Source organism: Garra rufa, chromosome 8, assembly GCF_049309525.1.
Source record: "Garra rufa chromosome 8, GarRuf1.0, whole genome shotgun sequence".
NCBI classification, from domain to species: Eukaryota; Metazoa; Chordata; class Actinopteri; order Cypriniformes; family Cyprinidae; genus Garra; species Garra rufa.
This window is the reverse complement of record NC_133368.1, coordinates 51,546,043-51,563,735: the sequence shown is the minus strand read 5'-3', so window position 1 is coordinate 51,563,735 and position 17,693 is coordinate 51,546,043. Positions and strand designations below refer to the sequence as shown.

Below are 17,693 nucleotides of genomic sequence, written 5' to 3'. Positions count from 1 at the left end.
TGAGAATTGTCTTCTGAGGCGAAAAGGTCTATTTGCGCCTTGCCAAAGACTGTCCATATTTCCTGAACCGTTTGTGGATGAAGCATCCACTCGTCTGAGGAGACGTTGCTCCAAGACAGCATGTCTGCTCCCTGATTCAGCCTGCCTGGCACATGCGTTGCTCTCAACAAGCGGAAGTTGAGTTGAGCCCATAAAATACACTGCTAGCATTTATATGCAGTTGATGTGAAGGCGACTTTCTGCTTTCGACCAATGGCCGAATGCAGGTTGGCCGTTGCACAGTGCTCCCCAACCTGAGTTGGAGGCATCTGTCGAGACCACCTTCCTTCTGTATACCATGTCCAGGGGAACGCCCTGTTCCATCCACTGAGGGTTCTTCCAAGGAGTCAGAGCTGTGACACAGGCCCGATCTACCTTGATACGTAGGCGTCCTAGACACCAGGCTTGGGGAGGAACCCTTGGTTTCAGCCAGTACTGCAGAGGGCGCATTTGAAGTAGGCCCAGCTGGAGTACTGGAGATGCCGAGGCCATAAGGCCCAGCATCTTCTGGAAAATTTTGAGAGGGCGAAGGGCTCCGACTTTGAAGGAGGCCGCGAGCTTCCGGATAGCCTGGGCTCGTTGCGGCGCAACTGCTGCCTTAATTTGAGTGGAGTCGAAAACTGCTCCCAGGAACGAAATACGTTGGCTGGGAGACAGAGCGCTCTTGGCAAAATTGACCCTGAGTCCTAGGCACTCTAAGTGGCTGAGGATTATGGATCTGTGGTGAATTAGCTCGACGCCGCCTGTCCAGCCGATGAGTAGTCTCATCCAGCGAGGGCCGAAGTAGCCCTGCAGGGCTTGGACGGGTGAGCTGCCTTTGCCTTCCATCCGATGGCGGTGGGCGGGCACAGATGCGTGTCCACAGACTCATCCAGCGGGGGCAGCTTGTCATAGCCTTTCTCTTCAGCGCCGTCAACCGTCGTGAGGGCGGAGGAAGAGGAGGCACTTAGACGGGGGGAGTATGGAGCGCGCCAAGATTTGGAGATCTCGACGTGTACTTCAGGGAAGAACGGCAAGGCTCATTGACGAGGGGCCTGGCGGCGTCCCGGCAGAAACCAATCGTCCAGACGGCTCCGTGTAGGCTCCTTAGGAGGAGACCAGTCCAATCCCAGCTCCTCCACAGCTTTAGATAGGACACGGAACAATTCGGCGTCCATACCAGCGCTGGCAGTGCTGGGTTGCGTAGACGGCAAGGGGGCGGGGTCATGCAGTGAGCCCGAGAGCTCCTCTCCGAGCAGGAAGGATCTGCTGCGAGGCTCGTCAATGGTGAGAGGAGTTTTCTTTCTTGAGCGAAGTCAGTCTCTGCGAAGATGTGAAGTCGTCGCTGAAGGAGAAGGATCTGAGATCCTATGGTGAAATGCACGCTTATTTATATAGCCAGTTACTCCGCCCCTTTTGGCGCGATCTGGCGCGAATCATCGCCATAGGCCATTGGTTTGTTTTTTACTCACTGCATGAACCAATGGCCGTGCATTTACGCTGCAATGAAATGCTTCAGTCTCAGGAGAAAAAGGAGCTTTTTCCCCATAGCGTCTTACGACGCAGTACGAGTGAAAGTATCGAAAGGGAACTGACTTGTTCTTTCTGAAAACAATTTTAAGATATTTTGACTGACACAAGAAAAAATTCTAAGTAAGAAAAGCATTTTTTGCAATGTGGGTATTAGACTTGTCTGCTGACTAGTTGTTCTGTTACCAGAAACTGATATTTTCTGACAGGATCTGGCACTAGATCTTAATTATAGTCTTGGTGTGGGGACTTTTTCTAACAGTGTTAACTGGTGTGCTGGTGTGTATAGTGTCAATGTTACCTGGTCTATCTGTAACATCAGGACTTTCTCCTGCAGATCACGTGTCCAGAGATCCAGTGGTGTGTAAACCGGTCCTCAGACCTGCGATTAAAGCGGCACAAAGACCCGATCACAGACAACCAGGAGCAAACGCCTTGGTGAGCCTCCATCAGACGCCGCTCTCATCACAGAGACCAATTTATGTTTTCATGGTTATTTTAGCTACTGCACACACACACACAAACACACACAGTTATTTTTAAATATGTCTGTATAGTTTTTATGTTGGTTTTAGTTATTTTAGTGCATTGTTAAACTAAATAAATTTATTTTATTTTTAAGTATCAAAAATGTTATATGTAACTCTGTATCGATTTTTCTTTTATGCCAAAAAATCATTAGGATGTACAGTAAAGATCATGTTCCATGAATTTATTTTGGAAATTTCCTACCATAAATATATCCAAGATTAGTAATATGCATTGCTAAGAACTTCATTTGGACAACTTTAAAGATGATTTTCTCAATATTTATTGCAATATAATGCATCCTCAGATTACAGATTTTCAAATAGTTGTATCTCAGCCAAATATTATATATATATATATATATATATCCTAACAAACCAGACATCAATGAAAAGCTTATTAATTCAGCTTTTATGATCACACATAAATCTCAATTTCAAAAAATTGGCCTTTATGACTGGTTTTGTGGTCCAGGGTCACATATTTATGGTTTAAGTTTTTGTTAACTATAATAATCCTGAATTGTGGTGGCGATGTGAGTCATGTGACTGAACTTATAATAAATTAATTAAATGAGATGAAAATAAGCAAATGCACACTTTTACAGTTCAGTTACACTGCTGGATTACTGATTTTGTACTGAAATTAAATAAATATCTTAATAAATATCGTTTCTGTCTTTCCCAGCATATAAAGCCTGATGTTCCCGCTGCAGTTGAAAAGCGGGTTGCGTTCAGACCTGTTTTTGGTCACGAGCGGTGGAGGATCGGTCTGGTTCAACCGCAGCAGGAACCGGAACATGACGAACATAGACCCGTTGATCTGGAGCCGTACAAACGGTGAGAAGCTGAACCGTCTTACTTCATGACCCGCTCTCATCTATTCCCCAGAGAACAGAATATCAGCAATCTCAGTGCTCAGATGTGCTGTACTGTACAGATTGCATTCAGGATTATTATCCTGAACTGAATATAAAAATACTAAAAATAAATAAATTATCCTGAACTAAAAATAAAACTTTTAGAGACATTTTCATTAAGTGAAATAAACCTAACCTAAACTAAAATACAAATATTAGAGGAAGAACTTTAACTAAATGAAAATGTTGCGTTGGTAGCTAACTAAAGCAATACAAAACATACATTAAAACATAAATCTAAATAAATTAAACCTAAATAGTAATATTTAATAAAATTAATTAATAAAATAAATTAATAATTCTGTATGGTGATGAAAGCCAAAATATTAAATGATCCAGAGTGATCCAGTATTTTTGTAGAGGGAGGTCAAAATGGCTATTTACAGGGGGCTAAAAATGACTTTAGAAAGATGGCAGCATCCTAATGTTATTTTTACACAGAGATTGGTAGCTCTATTAGTAAAATCTGCTGACTTTATCCATCTTTGTTGCATTATGTGCCAATGGTGACCATTCAAAAATGGGGAAACAGCACTTTTCAAGTTTTTACTCCAAAGTTTGCATGTCTGTAACTCAAGTATCAAAGATATCTTAATGCCCTTTTAGATATTGGCTCTTAACAAACTGTTCATTTGGCGTTTTTATTTTTAATGCCCTATGAGATTCGTTCCAGAGATATTGGAATTTCTATATGGCTCCAGAAATAAATAATTAAAATTTATACATTTTCAGTGGTCAAAAACCAAATGTGGGTCAGTTTGCAAGAATATTATCCTTTGTTTCTTTTAAAGAGGAATGTCTGAAGAACAAATAATGTTGAAACTAGAGATGTATCTCGTTTCTTTCTGTCAAGACAACTGCATTGGACATACCAGTCTGAGTGCCATAAATATTCTTTTTCCAAAGTTCACATGTCTATAACGCAAGAAGTATTAAAGATATTGCAATATGATTTTAGATTCTAGTTGTTAATAAACTTTTCTTTTGGAATCTTCATTTTCAAGGCCCTACATCATTCACTCCCAGAGATATGAGGATCTCAATGAGGATCCATGTCCAAATTGTTGAATATTAGCCATTTTCAGTGGTCGAAAACCAAATGTTGGTCGCTTTGTATACAGCAGATACTTATTTTATTTAAAGAACAATGTGTTTCTGAATGAATCATTTGAGTCAATGATTAAGTGATCCATTCATAAAGACAGGCTTTATTTTTTTTAATGAATCAGTCATCTGAATGAATCATTTGAAGGCATGACTCAATGACTCATTCATTAAAACAGTCACTTGCTGCCACCTATTCGCGGTTTACTTTCATTTTTTAAAGTAGCTTATCTTTGTATTTTTTTCTAACATTTCGTATTTTTATATTAAAAAAAAACTTTTAAAATTTTAAACATCAAGCTCATAACATTATTTATGCAGTTGCAATTTTGCATTAAACGTGCAAATGCATCTAAATGCAACTTCAGCTGATTCTTCTGCAGTGGAAAGATCGGTTTTGTCAATACTGATTTTATTTGACTGGAAACAGCCCTATGGTGTCTTATTAAAATTAAGTGAAATTATTAATAAAATATAAGAATTTGAAATGAAAGATGATGCATACATTTAATTCGTCTTAAATAGGAACAACAAAAGACCTGGAAATCAATTTAAATACATTTTAGTACATTTTTAGTCATATAAAAAGTAATTTATTAACAACAAAATTGTGGGTAGTGAAAACCACTAGCCACTGTGAGCGGTGAGCAAAAAAGTTAATGCCAAGCCCTGTCCATGATAATATTTTGGCTTTCATCTCTATACATGTCTATCTTTCTTCAGAAAAGATATTAGCAAAATCAAAAAAATTGAGTCGAGGACCTCTGGTTGAGTTGACACGGAATGACCCACATAAGAAAACTACTAAAATGACTAAAAGGGTACTGCATATAAATGAGTAAATCTGGATATACTTATGCATTATTATATATATGTATTATATGTATATATTATATGCTTATATTATATACCAATGTGTATTCAGTGTTGCAGCGGCAAGAGAGGAGTATCTTCAGAGGAGATATGAAGCACATCAGTACAAAATCAGAGCTCAGAAACAACTGGTGAGACATGAAAACCAGTCATACTGACATATATCATATATATATAACTATACATACATATATATATAAAGACATTTCTTCTGCTCATCAAGGCTGCATTTATTTGTTCAAAAATACTGAAAAAACTGTAATATTGTGAAATATTATTTCACTTTAAAATAACTGTTTTCTAATTGAATATATTTTAAAATATTATTTATTCCTGTGATCAAAGCTGAATTGTCATCAGCTGTTACTCCAGTCTTCAGTGTCACATGATCCTTCAGAAATCACTCTAGTATATTCTAGTATATTAATAATTATCACTGTTGAAAACAGTTGTGCTGCTTAATATTATTTTGGAACCTGTGATACTTTTTTCAGGCTTCTTTGATCAATAAAAGGTTAAAATAAATAAAATAAAATAAAATAAAAGGCTATTTAAAATAAATAAAAAGGTTTCTAACAATATACACTATTGTTCAAAAGTTTGGGGTCAGTATATTTTTATTCTTCCTTATTTTTGAAAGAAATTAATTATTTAGAAAGAAATTAAGAATTTAATTGCATAAATGCAGTTTTTTTACTTGTTATTCATCAAAGATTCCTAAAAAAAACATCATAAGTTCCCAAATAATATGTTTCCAACATTGATAATTCTAATAATAAATCAGTATATTAGAATGATTTCTGAAGGATCATGTGACACTGAAGACTGAAGTAATGAGGCTGAAAATTCAGCTTTGCATCACAGTTATAAATTATATTTTACAGTATGTTAAAATCAATTTTATATTTTAATAACATTTTTCAATATTACTGCTAATTTTCTGTATTTATGATCATTGATCATATGAATGCTGTCATAGACTGGTGCTGGTTCAACGAGACGGAAGTCAGAACTTGAATAACACACACTTTTAATCTTGCTCTTCAAATGAAAGACAGGAGATTACCATACACGTACTACAGTTGATGACCGACAAAGACAGACTTATAAAGGCAAACTAATCAAGAGAACACAGGTGATACAGATAATGAGCAAACGAGGACTAATCACAGGACTAAACCAAATAATCACAAACAGACAGGGGAAGACAGCGGGAGAAACCAAATGACAAGCAGTGCAAAAACAAGGCAAAAGACACGAAACATAGGGCTACATATGACACTACCTCCCCCTCCCGGTAGGCGCGTCCCGCGCCGTGACGGAAACACCAGGGAGGGAGGGCGGGCGCCCTGGAGGCCGCTACGGGGCAGGACCTTCCTGGGTTGGGGAGGCCTCCAGGGCGGAACAGGAAGCCATGGCGGATCAGGCGGCCACGGCCGGACAGATAGTTCATACTGCCATGGCGGGTCAGGCGGCCACGGCCGGACAGTCAGTTCCTTTGGCCATGGCGATTCAGGTGGCCACGGCCGGACAGGCAGTTCAAGTGGCCATGGCGGATCAGGAGGCCACGGCCAGACAGGCAGTTCAGGTGGCCATGGCGGATCAGGAGGCCACGGCCAGACAGGCAGTTCAGGTGGCCATGGCGGATCAGGAGGCCACGGCCAGACAGGCAGTTCAGGTGGCCATGGCGGATCAGGAGGCCACGGCCAGACAGGCAGTTCAGGTGGCCATGGCGGATCAGGAGGCCACGGCCAGACAGGCAGTTCAGGTGGCCATGGCGGGTCAGGCGGCCACGGCCGGACAGTCAGTTCCTTTGGCCATGGCGATTCAGGTGGCCACGGCCGGACAGGCAGTTCAAGTGGCCATGGCGGATCAGGCGGCCACGGCCAGACAGGCAGTTCAGGTGGCCATGGCGGATCAGGAGGCCACGGCCAGACAGGCAGTTCAGGTGGCCATGGCGGGTCAGGCGGCCACGGCCGGACAGTCAGTTCAGGTGGCCATGGCGGATCAGGAGGCCACGGCCAGACAGGCAGTTCAGGTGGCCATGGCGGGTCAGGTGGCCACGGCCGGACAGGCAGTTCAAGTGGCCATGGCGGATCAGGAGGCCACGGCCAGACAGGCAGTTCAGGTGGCCATGGCGGATCAGGAGGCCACGGCCAGACAGGCAGTTCAGGTGGCCATGGCGGGTCAGGCGGCCACGGCCGGACAGTCAGTTCAGGTGGCCAAGGCTGGGCAGTCCCCGTGGCCCTGGCCTCAGTCCTCGGCCAGACCACGTGGACTCGGGGTATGTAGCCCCCCCCCAAAATTTTCTTGTGGAGATTCAGCAGTTCATAGGGGGGATACTCTGGACGGCTGGACGGGACCAGCGAAGGATCTGGACGGCGCTCTTGAGGAGCGGGCTCTGGACGGCGCTCTTGAGGAGCGGGCTCTGGACGGCGCTCTTGAGGAGCGGGCTCTGGAGGGCGCTCTGGAGGCGCGGACACTGGAGGGCGCTCTGGAGGCGCGGACACTGGAGGGCGCTCTGGAGGCGCGGACACTGGAGGGCGCTCTGGAGGCGCGGACACTGGAGGGTCAGGAAGGCTGGGCGGAGCCAGCGGGGATTCTGGACGACTGGATGAGACTGGCGGAGATTCAGGACGGCTGGGCGGAACCAGCGGGAACTCAGGACGGCTGGGCAGAACGATCTCTCCAAACCAGTCAATCAAATCCTCGTCAACATTGTCCATAATATCGATTTCACCCCTCTTGGCCGGAGACTCGGGAATATCGGCCATCTTGGCCGGGAACACAGGAACAAAGGCCATTTCGGCCACTTTGTATGCAGACTCGGGCGTTGCAGCCTTCTTGCATGCAGACTCAGGTGTTGGCGCCCTCTTGCGTGCGGACTTAGGCATTGTAGCTGCCGGTGGTACTGAACTGAGGGCGACTATGGAGCTTAAGAGGACTTCGGGGTGTTCGGGGCGTGGTAGGCGGTCTGAGACGTTGGATCGGCATGTGGCAGTTCTTGGCTTCGGGTGACCTGGTGCGATGTGGCATGTTTCTGAGGGGGCTGGGCGATGCGTCTGAATCTCTCCCTTTATTTGCTCTACCTCGAAATTAGAGCAGTTTAAATAAAGAATGAAATTGACCAATTCGACAAACGGAAAATCGTGATCAGGAATATCGCACTGGATTATATCCTCGTCCAGCCCCGACAGAAACCCAATGCCGAGAGTGGTATCGGGCCAGCTCACCAGATGGTACAGCTCAATGAATTCTGTCACATACCGCTCCAACTCTCGTCCGCCTTGCCGCAAGCTCCAAAGCCGCCCTCCAGCCGTCATGTTTAGGTCGGTCATTCTGTCATAGACTGGTGCTGGTTCAACGAGACGGAAGTCAGAACTTGAATAACACACACTTTTAATCTTGCTCTTCAAATGAAAGACAGGAGATTACCATACACGTACTACAGTTGATGACCGACAAAGACAGAACTCAAAGACAGACTTATAAAGGCAAACTAATCAAGAGAACACAGGTGATACAGATAATGAGCAAACGAGGACTAATCACAGGACTAAACCAAATAATCACAAACAGACAGGGGAAGACAGCGGGAGAAACCAAATGACAAGCAGTGCAAAAACAAGGCAAAAGACACGAAACATAGGGCTACATATGACATGCAGTCTTGATGAGAATAATAAGAGACTTCTTTAAAAACACAAGTCTTACTGATCTCAGACTTTGGAGCAGCAGTGTATAGCAGGTGTGTTTCACCTGTTTGTGTGAGCTGAAGGTTCTCTGGTGCTGTGTTTTGAGGAAGTGTTTTCTCTCAGCACTGAGTGTGTGTGAAATCAGCTGTGGTTTCTGGTGTTCAGGGTCTCAGACCGTCTACAGCAGACGCTGACGGACATCGCTCAAACCCACAAGAGCATCATGGGAACGTCAGAGCGTCTCAGGACAGGAGACTGCAGGGACAGGAGGTCCGTCATCACACACCTGACGAAACACGTGTGTCTTCACGATCACTGGATAACATACGTGTGTGTGTGTGTGTGCGCGTGTGTGTGTGCGCAGGACTACCTGAAGCAGCTGCGGCGAATCAGAGAGCAGTATCGTCATGATGTCAGACAGATGAAGACGAGGGCAGAGCTCGAGGTGTGTGTTTGATACTGTATCTGTCCACTATTATTTCTCCAATCAGCAGGAAATGAGATACATCACTAGTTTCAACATTATTTGTTTTTCACACATTCCTCTTTCAAAGAAAAGAAGTATTATATTTTTGAAAACTGACCCACATTTTGTTTTCGACCACTGAAAATGTGTACATTTTAACGATTTACTCCTGGAGCGATATTGGAACTCCAATATCTCTGGAACCGAATCTCATAGGGCATTAAAATTAAAGATGGAAAAAGGAAAGTTTGTTAAGAGCCAATATCTAAAAGGGCATTAAGATATCTTTAATACTTCTTGAGTTACAGACATGCAAACTTGGAAGGAAAAACGTGAAAAGTGCTGTTTCCCTATTTTCGAATGGTCACCATTGGCACATAATGCAACAAAGGTTGCTAAAGTCAGCAGATTTTTTTAATAGAGCTACCAATCTAGTTTCTACATTATTATCAAAGTTTTGCAAACTCACCCAAATTTGGTTGTTGACCACTGAAAATGTGTACAATTTACTCATAGAGCCATGTTGACATTCCAATGTCTCTGGAACCAAATCTCGTGAATGAGATATGAGCTTAGTGTTTTTCTTTTAAATATAAAAATATGAAATGTTAAAAAAAATACAAAGATAAGCCACTTTTAAAAATGTAATCGGTGGCAGCAAGCAACCGTCTTAATAAATGAGTCATTTAATCATGCCTTCAAATGATTCGTTCAGAAAAACCTCAGAGATGTGTGACTATTCTGCTGTCATTTTTCGTTAACCAAATCGTGCAAAAACAGTCAACACTGACAATATTGTACTAAAATATATATTAACTACTCATTTGAAGACTTGTATAAAATGAATGTCAATTTACTTTCATGGTTTTCAGGCAAAAACAGCACTTTCTTGGTCGTGTCTAGCAATTGTACCTTGATTGAAAGAAGTTACAATTCTAATTTCAACATTATTTCTTCTTCGGACATTGTTCTTTAAATAAAATAAGTATCGGCTGTATACAAAGTGACCAGTATTTGGTTTTCGACCACTGAAAATGGGTAACATCCAACAATTTGGACATGGATCCTCATTGAGATCCTCATATCTCTGGGACTGAATGATGTAGGGCCTTGAAAATGGTGATTCCAAAAGAAAAGTTTATTAACAACTAGAATCTAAAATCATACTGTGATATCTTTAATACTTCTTGAGTTATAGACGGGAACTTTGGAAAAAGAATATTTATGGCACTCAGACTAGTATGTTCAACGCAGTTGTCTTGACAGAAAGAAACGAGATACATCTCTAGTTTCAACATTATTTGTACTTCAGACATTCCTCTTTAAAAGAAACAAAGTATCATGTTTTTGCAAACTGACCCACATTTGGTTTTTGACCACTGAAAATGTGTACATTTTACCGATTTACTCCTGGAGCCATATTGAAATTCCAATATCTCTGGAACCGAATCTCATAGAGTATTAAAAATAAAGATGGCAGAAGGAAAGTTCGCTAAGAGCTAATATCTAAAAGGGCATTAAGATATCTTTTTTAATTCTTGAGTTACAGTCGTGCAAACTTTGGAGTAAAAACTTGAAAAGTGCTGTTTCCCCATTTTTGAATGGTCACCATTGGCACATAATGCAACAAAGATTGCTAAAGTCAAGAGATTTTATTAATAGTGCTACCAATCTCTGTGTAAAAATAACATTATGATGCTGCCATCTTTCTAAAGTTATTTTTAGCCTCTTGTAACTTGCCTCTGAATCTCAAGTAAAAAAAAAAAAAAAATGCCATTTTGACCCCCCTCTAGAAAATAGTGGATTACTCATCCATGACATTTAAAATCAATATTAATCAGCAGGTAGAAAAGCAGAAATGTCTAATGGTCATTTGGTGGACAACACAAGATAGCCGATAATTAAATAGCAAAACTCCTAATAAGTTCACGTACTTCTTGTTTACAACTGTAGGGAGTTTACAGCGGTATCTAACTTTAGGTTAGTGTCAGAGACGCCCAACAGTAATCAGATCTTCACCACTTTCACATCTGTTTATCAGTATAAACTCACAACTGATTAATGCAGAAACTAAATAACCAGTCAGTGGGAAGAAAAACATGAACATTTATAATTAATACATTTATAAAAGCACACCTGGAGGAGCTGAAGCATCACATCCACATGTAGATCAGTCTGACTGCAATTAATCTGATGATGATGATGATGATGATGATGATGTTAATGTTCTCAGGAGCGTCTGATGGCAGGAACACATGTCCTGAAGAAGAACAGAGACCGACGGACACATGGGAGACAGCAGCAGGTGCAAACACAGATAAGACACAACCATAAACCAGAGAACAAATGCAGGATATAAAAAACATTGTGAAACGTTGTTTCTAAAACACTGGAAATCCAGTTTTCTAGACGTGATTCTAAAGTTATTAAAACTAACTTTATTTTACCATAAATATGTTATTTAAACATTTATTTAAAAAAATTTAAGAGAGTAAAAGGCACAATATGTAAGATTTTTAAATAGAAATATCAAAAAAAAAACACTCAGTGTTATATATTTTGTTTGACTTGATTTTGATCAAACTACATTTTTTTCTGTTTTTGTCTTTGTTTCTTTGTTTGTTTTGAATATGCGCTCTCTAGCGGTGAAAATTCAAATTGTTTTTGATTAGATGTTACTTAAACATTGCAAAAACGTTTTTTTTTTTTCAACGTTATGAGAATGTATATCAGACATTAATAAAGTTATCAGAGTGTTCCATAAACATTACTTTAACGTTATCGCATTGGACTCAAACTTTCTGACTGTGTTCACACAGGGTATAAGTACTTCTCATAAATAAAAAAAAAATGTTAGTTATTTTTTTGTGGGTTTTATTTAAATTAAATATTTTAATATTTAATCATGTAACGGCTTCCGGCTTTGCTACTGTTCGGACGCTCTTGCTTACTGCTCCACGCTTTGCTCCCTGTTTATGAACTTTTCTCATATTTTTCTAAGATTTTAACTTCAGCATATCAGCACAGTGCTCAGACAACACATTTTTGATACAAACATTACGAAAAAGGAGACTTTTTGCCTCCCACTTGCCTTTGCCTATGCATTTGGAAACAAAGATGAAGTTCATAAGGTAAATGCGTACCTTGACACTAGGGGTCAAAAAACAAAAAATCAAGTCAAGAATCTGGGTGTGATTCTGGAGTCAGACCTCAGTTTCAGTAGCCATGTTAAAGCAGTAACTAAATCAGCATACTATCATCTCAAAAACATTGCAAGAATTAGATGCTTTGTTTCCCGTCAAGTCTTGGAGAAACTTGTTCATGCCTTTATCAGCAGCAGGGTGGACTATTGTAATGGTCTCCTTCCCAAGAAGACCATTAGACAGCTGCAGCTCATACAGAACGCTGCTGCCAGGATTCTGACTAGAACCAGAAAATCAGAGCATATCACACCAGTCCTCAGGTCCTTACACTGGCTTCCAGTTATGTTTAGGATAGATTTTAAAGTACTTTTACTTGTTTATAAAGCACTCAATGGCCTAGGACCTACATACATTGCAGATATGCTCACTGAATATAAACCTAACAGACAACTCCGATCACTAGGTTCGAGTCAGTTAGTAATATCAAGGGTTCACACAAAACAAGGGGAATCCGCTTTTAGCTATTATGCCACCCGCAGTTGGAATCAGCTTCCAGAAGAGATCAGATGTGCTAATACATTAGCCACATTTAAATGCAGACTCAAAACTCACCTGTTCAGTTGTGCATTTATTGAATGAGCACTGTGCTGCGTCCGAACAGATTGCATTATATTATGTATAATCATTTGTGACCCTGGACCACAAAACCAGTCTTAAGTCGCTGGGGTATATTTGTAGCAATAGCCAAAAATACATTGCATGGGTCAAAATTATTGATTTTTCTTTTATGTCAAAAATCATTAGGAAATTAAGTAAAGATCATGTTCCATGAAGATTTTTTGTAAAATTCCTACTGTAAACATATCAAAATGTAATTTTTGATTAGTAATATGCATTGCTAAGAACTTAATTTGGACAACTTTAAAGGTGATTTTCTCAGTCTTTTTGATTTTTTTGCATCCTCAGATTCCAGATTTTCAAATAGATGTATCTCGGCCAAATATTGTCCTATCCAAACAAACCATACATCAATAGAAAGCTTATTTATTGAGCTTTCATATGATGTATATATCTCAGTTTTGTAAAATTTAACCTTATGACTGGTTTTGTGGTCCAGGGTCACATTTTACTGTGCTAATTAATTTTAAATCAATTTTTTAAATCATCTTAAATGTTCTTAAACTCTCTGTTTTTATTGTTGTGATTATTATTTCTAATTTTTATGATTTTTATGCTATTATGATTTTAATTCCTTTTATGTACAGCACTTTGAATTGCCATTGTGTATAAAATGTGCTATATAAATAAACTTGCCTTGCCTTGCCTAGTTCAAATAGAACACAACCAGAGGGTTAATAATGTTTTGTCCTAACAAATTTAGAAGGTTTCCTGTCAGCTGGGAAGATAACTGACACACAGCTTCATGCTCCTCAACCTGTGTTTCCAGAAAGGAATCATGTTTGAGATCAAGCTGAACGATGAAGAGACGCCGCAGCAAACAGAGATGAAGACTGAGGAAGACGAGGAGTCAGAGGTGAAGTGACGCTCACACACACACACACACACACTCATGAAACACACTAGACTAGAGCGTCATCTGAAAGTGTGTGTGTGTGTGTGTGTGTGTGTGTGTGTGTGTGTGTGTGTGTGTGTGTAGGAAGAGCCCTTGAACAACACACTGACATTTGCACAAGAAAAAAACCAACGCAACCGACCGCACGTGTCAGAGATCAGACAGGAAGTGGAGGAGGAAGTGGTGAAGAGACCTGTGTGGCATCGAGATGCAGCTGAGACATTACTAAATGCTCTGGAGAACATGGATGTGATGACAGAGAGCAGCATCAGTCAGTCTCAGACCGGTGACAGACACACACACACTAACCCTGTCTTATGAAAGAACAGTTCAATTAACCTTTAGTTGTTGATCTAAATCAGTGAGATCTTTCTAACACTAGAGCAGATAGTGACATAAAATGATCTAAATATCAGTGGTCACTATATCTGCAATAATATGTCTTAGTGAGATGAGATTGAAATGATCCAAACATATAATGCAGTGCAATCCAATGATGATTGAGAGATGAGCAAATAAATGTTCCTCAAAAGATGTGAGATGTTTTGGTGGTTTTTGAATATCATTCCTCCACCGAGGAACAGTGAAAAAAAATTTCCAATGAACTTTTGGTAACTCCAGAAGCTGTTGAAATGAACAAAATTCCTTCTTTCAAATATCCCTGAGACTGATTCTAAAACAGAATCTTCTGAATAGACTACTGAGAGCAAGTTAATGTGCCTCAACTTGACCATTTCAGTGCATTTTGGCACAGAGACGTGATATCTATGCAATTGTTTTGATAGAGGGAAACAAGATATAGATAACAAGGCATTCCTCTTTAAAAGGAAAAAAGTATCAGCGCATGCAAAGTAACATTGAAATTTGGTCAAATTCATTTTATTTGTGAGGCCAGATTGAGATCCCCATATCTCTAGAACCTAAGCATATATTGCCGTAAAAATTACGATACTAAAAGAAATGTTTATTAAGAACCAAAATCTAAAAGGTCATTAACATATCTTTAAAACTTTTTGAGTTACAGACATGCAAACTTTGGGGAAAAGCACATGAAAAGTGCATTTTCCCTCATTTTGAACCGAAACCATTGGCATATAATGCAACAAACATTGCAAAAGATCAAAGATTTTACTAATAGAGCTACCAATCTCTGTGTAAACATGATATTATGATGCTGCCATCTTTCTAAAGTCATTTTTACCCTCCTTTAATTTGGCTCCAAATCTCAGGTGAAAATTGTCATTTTGACCCCTCTACTAAAAATAGTGCATTACTCAGTAAATATACATCCATTCCAGTCAATATTTTGGCTTTAATTATGATGTATATTTGTCCTTCTTTAGAAAAAATATCAACAAAATCAAAATTTTTAGCTGACCTTTAGTGAAGTTGACCCACATGCAGCCAAATTGAAATCCCCATATCTCTGGGAGTAAACCATATATGACCTTAAAAATTAAGATACCAAAAGAAAAGTTTGTTAAGAACCATAATCTAGTAAGATATGGATATAGCTTTAATACTTCTTGACCTAAAGGCATGAAAACTTTGGGGAACAGCACATGAAAAGTGCATTTTTCCTATTTTGAACTGATACCATTGGCATATAATGCAACAAATAATACTGAAGTCAACAGATTTTATTAATAGAGCTACAGATCTCTGTGTGAAAATAACATTATGATGCTGCCATCTTTCTAAAGTCGTTTTTACCCTCCTGTAATTTGGCTCCAAATCTCAGGTGCAAACTGTCATTTTGACCCCCCACTAAAAAATAGTGCGTTACTCAGTTAATATACATCCATTCCATTTAATATGTTGGCCTTAATTATGATTTATGTTTGTCCTTCTTCAGAAAAAATATTAACAAAATCTAAATTTTTCGCTGAGGACCATATTGAAATCCCCATATCTCTGGGAGGGAACCATATACAGCCTTAAAAATGAAGATACCAAAAGAAAAGTTTGTTAAGAACCAAAATCTAATAGGATTTTGATATATCTTTAAGACTTCTTGACTTACAGGCATGAGAATTTTGGGGAACAGCACATGAAAAGTGCATTTGTCCTCTTTTTGAAATGATACCATTGGCATATAATGCAACAAAGATTGCTAAAGTCAACAGATTTTACTAATAGAGCTACCAATCTCTGTGTAAACATAATATAATGGTGCTGCCGTCTTTCTAAAGTCATTTTTCCTCTTCTGTAATTTGGCTCCAAATCTTGCCTTCTTTCCTAATAAAACATTGTATGTAGTTTGTTTCATAACTGATACATTTTCTGTTTTTTATCTGTAGTGTCAGAGGAGCAGGATGGAGGAAACAGAAAGCACTGGACGGATCGTCTGCCGGAGACGCTGTTGAACGCTCTCGCTCAAGCAAACATCATGGAGTGCAGTACAGGTACAAACACATTCAGATCAGACATAGGTTTCAATCAGTTTCAAATTTTCAACTTTTAAGATCAGTTTGATACATTTGTGTCCAGTCACATTGATCAATATTTTCAGTGTTCGTATCAGACTGTAATCTGCTTGTGTTTCACTCAGAGATGCTGATTTCACCAGAGGAGAAGCATCTCACAGAGGAAGAGTGTGATGATGAAGATGATGTGGAGGTAGACAAAGAGCGTCTGGAGCCTCGATCAGACGATGAAGACACGTGAGTGAGACACTGAGACAGAGACGAGACGTCTGAGAATCACTGAGACTGACGGCTGCTTCCCTTCTGCCTCAGGAACTTTGAGGAGTCTGAGGACGAACTGCAGGAGGAGGTTTCTGACTCCATGAGGAACCTCTTCACCACACAGGAGCTGCAGGAGGAGCAGACGGCCGCTGATGGACCAGCACGAGAAACACAGGAGGAAGTGAACAGCAGAGCAGAGGAAGTGTGTGAGGAGACGCAGCCTCAGAAAAACACTGCAGTGAACTGATCCTGCTTCAGTCCTTCATTTCTTCTTTTCATCCTTTTTTCAGTACAGTAGAAAATTATTTTGTGTGATAACTTTTCACAACCTTTTCTGTATTTTTGATCAAAAAGTCTTTATTGATGTGTGTTAAATGTGCTCTGCAAATAAAGTTAGACTTTCTTGTTTAAGTGTTTTTAGTGTTCTAATAAATGTTTTAACAGTTATTTGAGTCATAGAGTGGATTTATGGGATATTGATCATGTTCAGTCACATCATGTTTCCATGTGTCATTCATCAATTATATAATAAAATCTTTCCTGTATGACTGTTGTAATATTGTAAATGAAACTGATTCTTGATCATTTTAGTGAAAAACAGTGTGAAAACACCTTAATTGCAAAAAGTGCTTAGATTTTTCGTCTTGTTTTCACCCAAAATATCTAAAAAATCTTAAATCAAGAAGGATTTTCTAAGTTAAAATTAAGTGCATTTTGTTTTGCTTTCAGAAACAAATAAGGAAAATAATCCACCAATGGGGTAAGAAAAATAATCTTGTATTTGTTTGAAATAAGATTTTTTTTCTTACCCCATTGGCAGATTATTTTGCTTGTTCTAAGCAAAACTCGCTTAATTTTGGCTTGGTTTTTTTTTTTTCTGAAAACGAAAGTAATTTTTACTTTTCTAGAAAATCCTGTTCGACTTGTTTTTTTTTTTTCTAAAAAAACTAAAATAATATTTACTTTTCTAGAAAATCCTGCTTGAGTTTAGTTTTTTTCTGAAAACGAAAATAATTTTTACTTTTCTAGAAAATCCTTCTTGACTTGTTTTTTTTTTCTGAAAACGAAAATAATTTTTACTTTTCTAGAAAATCCTGCCTGACTTTTGTTTTTTTCTGAAAACCAAAATAATTTTTACTTTTCTAGAAAATTCTTGA

General features: G+C 39.4%; 1 protein-coding gene across 1 annotated transcript in view; it reads left to right on the top strand.

Moving 5' to 3' along the window:
- The window catches only part of LOC141340258 (serine/threonine-protein kinase Nek5-like), a 28,432-nt gene extending 11,625 nt beyond the window's left edge, over window positions 1-16,807 (top strand). The window contains exons 10-21 of the mRNA XM_073845180.1: window positions 1,130-1,333; window positions 1,838-1,986; window positions 2,764-2,915; window positions 5,025-5,103; window positions 8,833-8,937; window positions 9,032-9,112; window positions 11,367-11,438; window positions 13,724-13,810; window positions 13,940-14,135; window positions 16,150-16,254; window positions 16,401-16,512; window positions 16,588-16,807. Of these exons, the coding sequence (XP_073701281.1) occupies window positions 1,130-1,333; window positions 1,838-1,986; window positions 2,764-2,915; window positions 5,025-5,103; window positions 8,833-8,937; window positions 9,032-9,112; window positions 11,367-11,438; window positions 13,724-13,810; window positions 13,940-14,135; window positions 16,150-16,254; window positions 16,401-16,512; window positions 16,588-16,783 (1,538 nt within the window). The 3' untranslated portion in view covers window positions 16,784-16,807. The remainder of the gene's footprint in view (window positions 1-1,129; window positions 1,334-1,837; window positions 1,987-2,763; window positions 2,916-5,024; window positions 5,104-8,832; window positions 8,938-9,031; window positions 9,113-11,366; window positions 11,439-13,723; window positions 13,811-13,939; window positions 14,136-16,149; window positions 16,255-16,400; window positions 16,513-16,587) is intronic.
- Window positions 16,808-17,693: the final 886 nt, after the last annotated feature.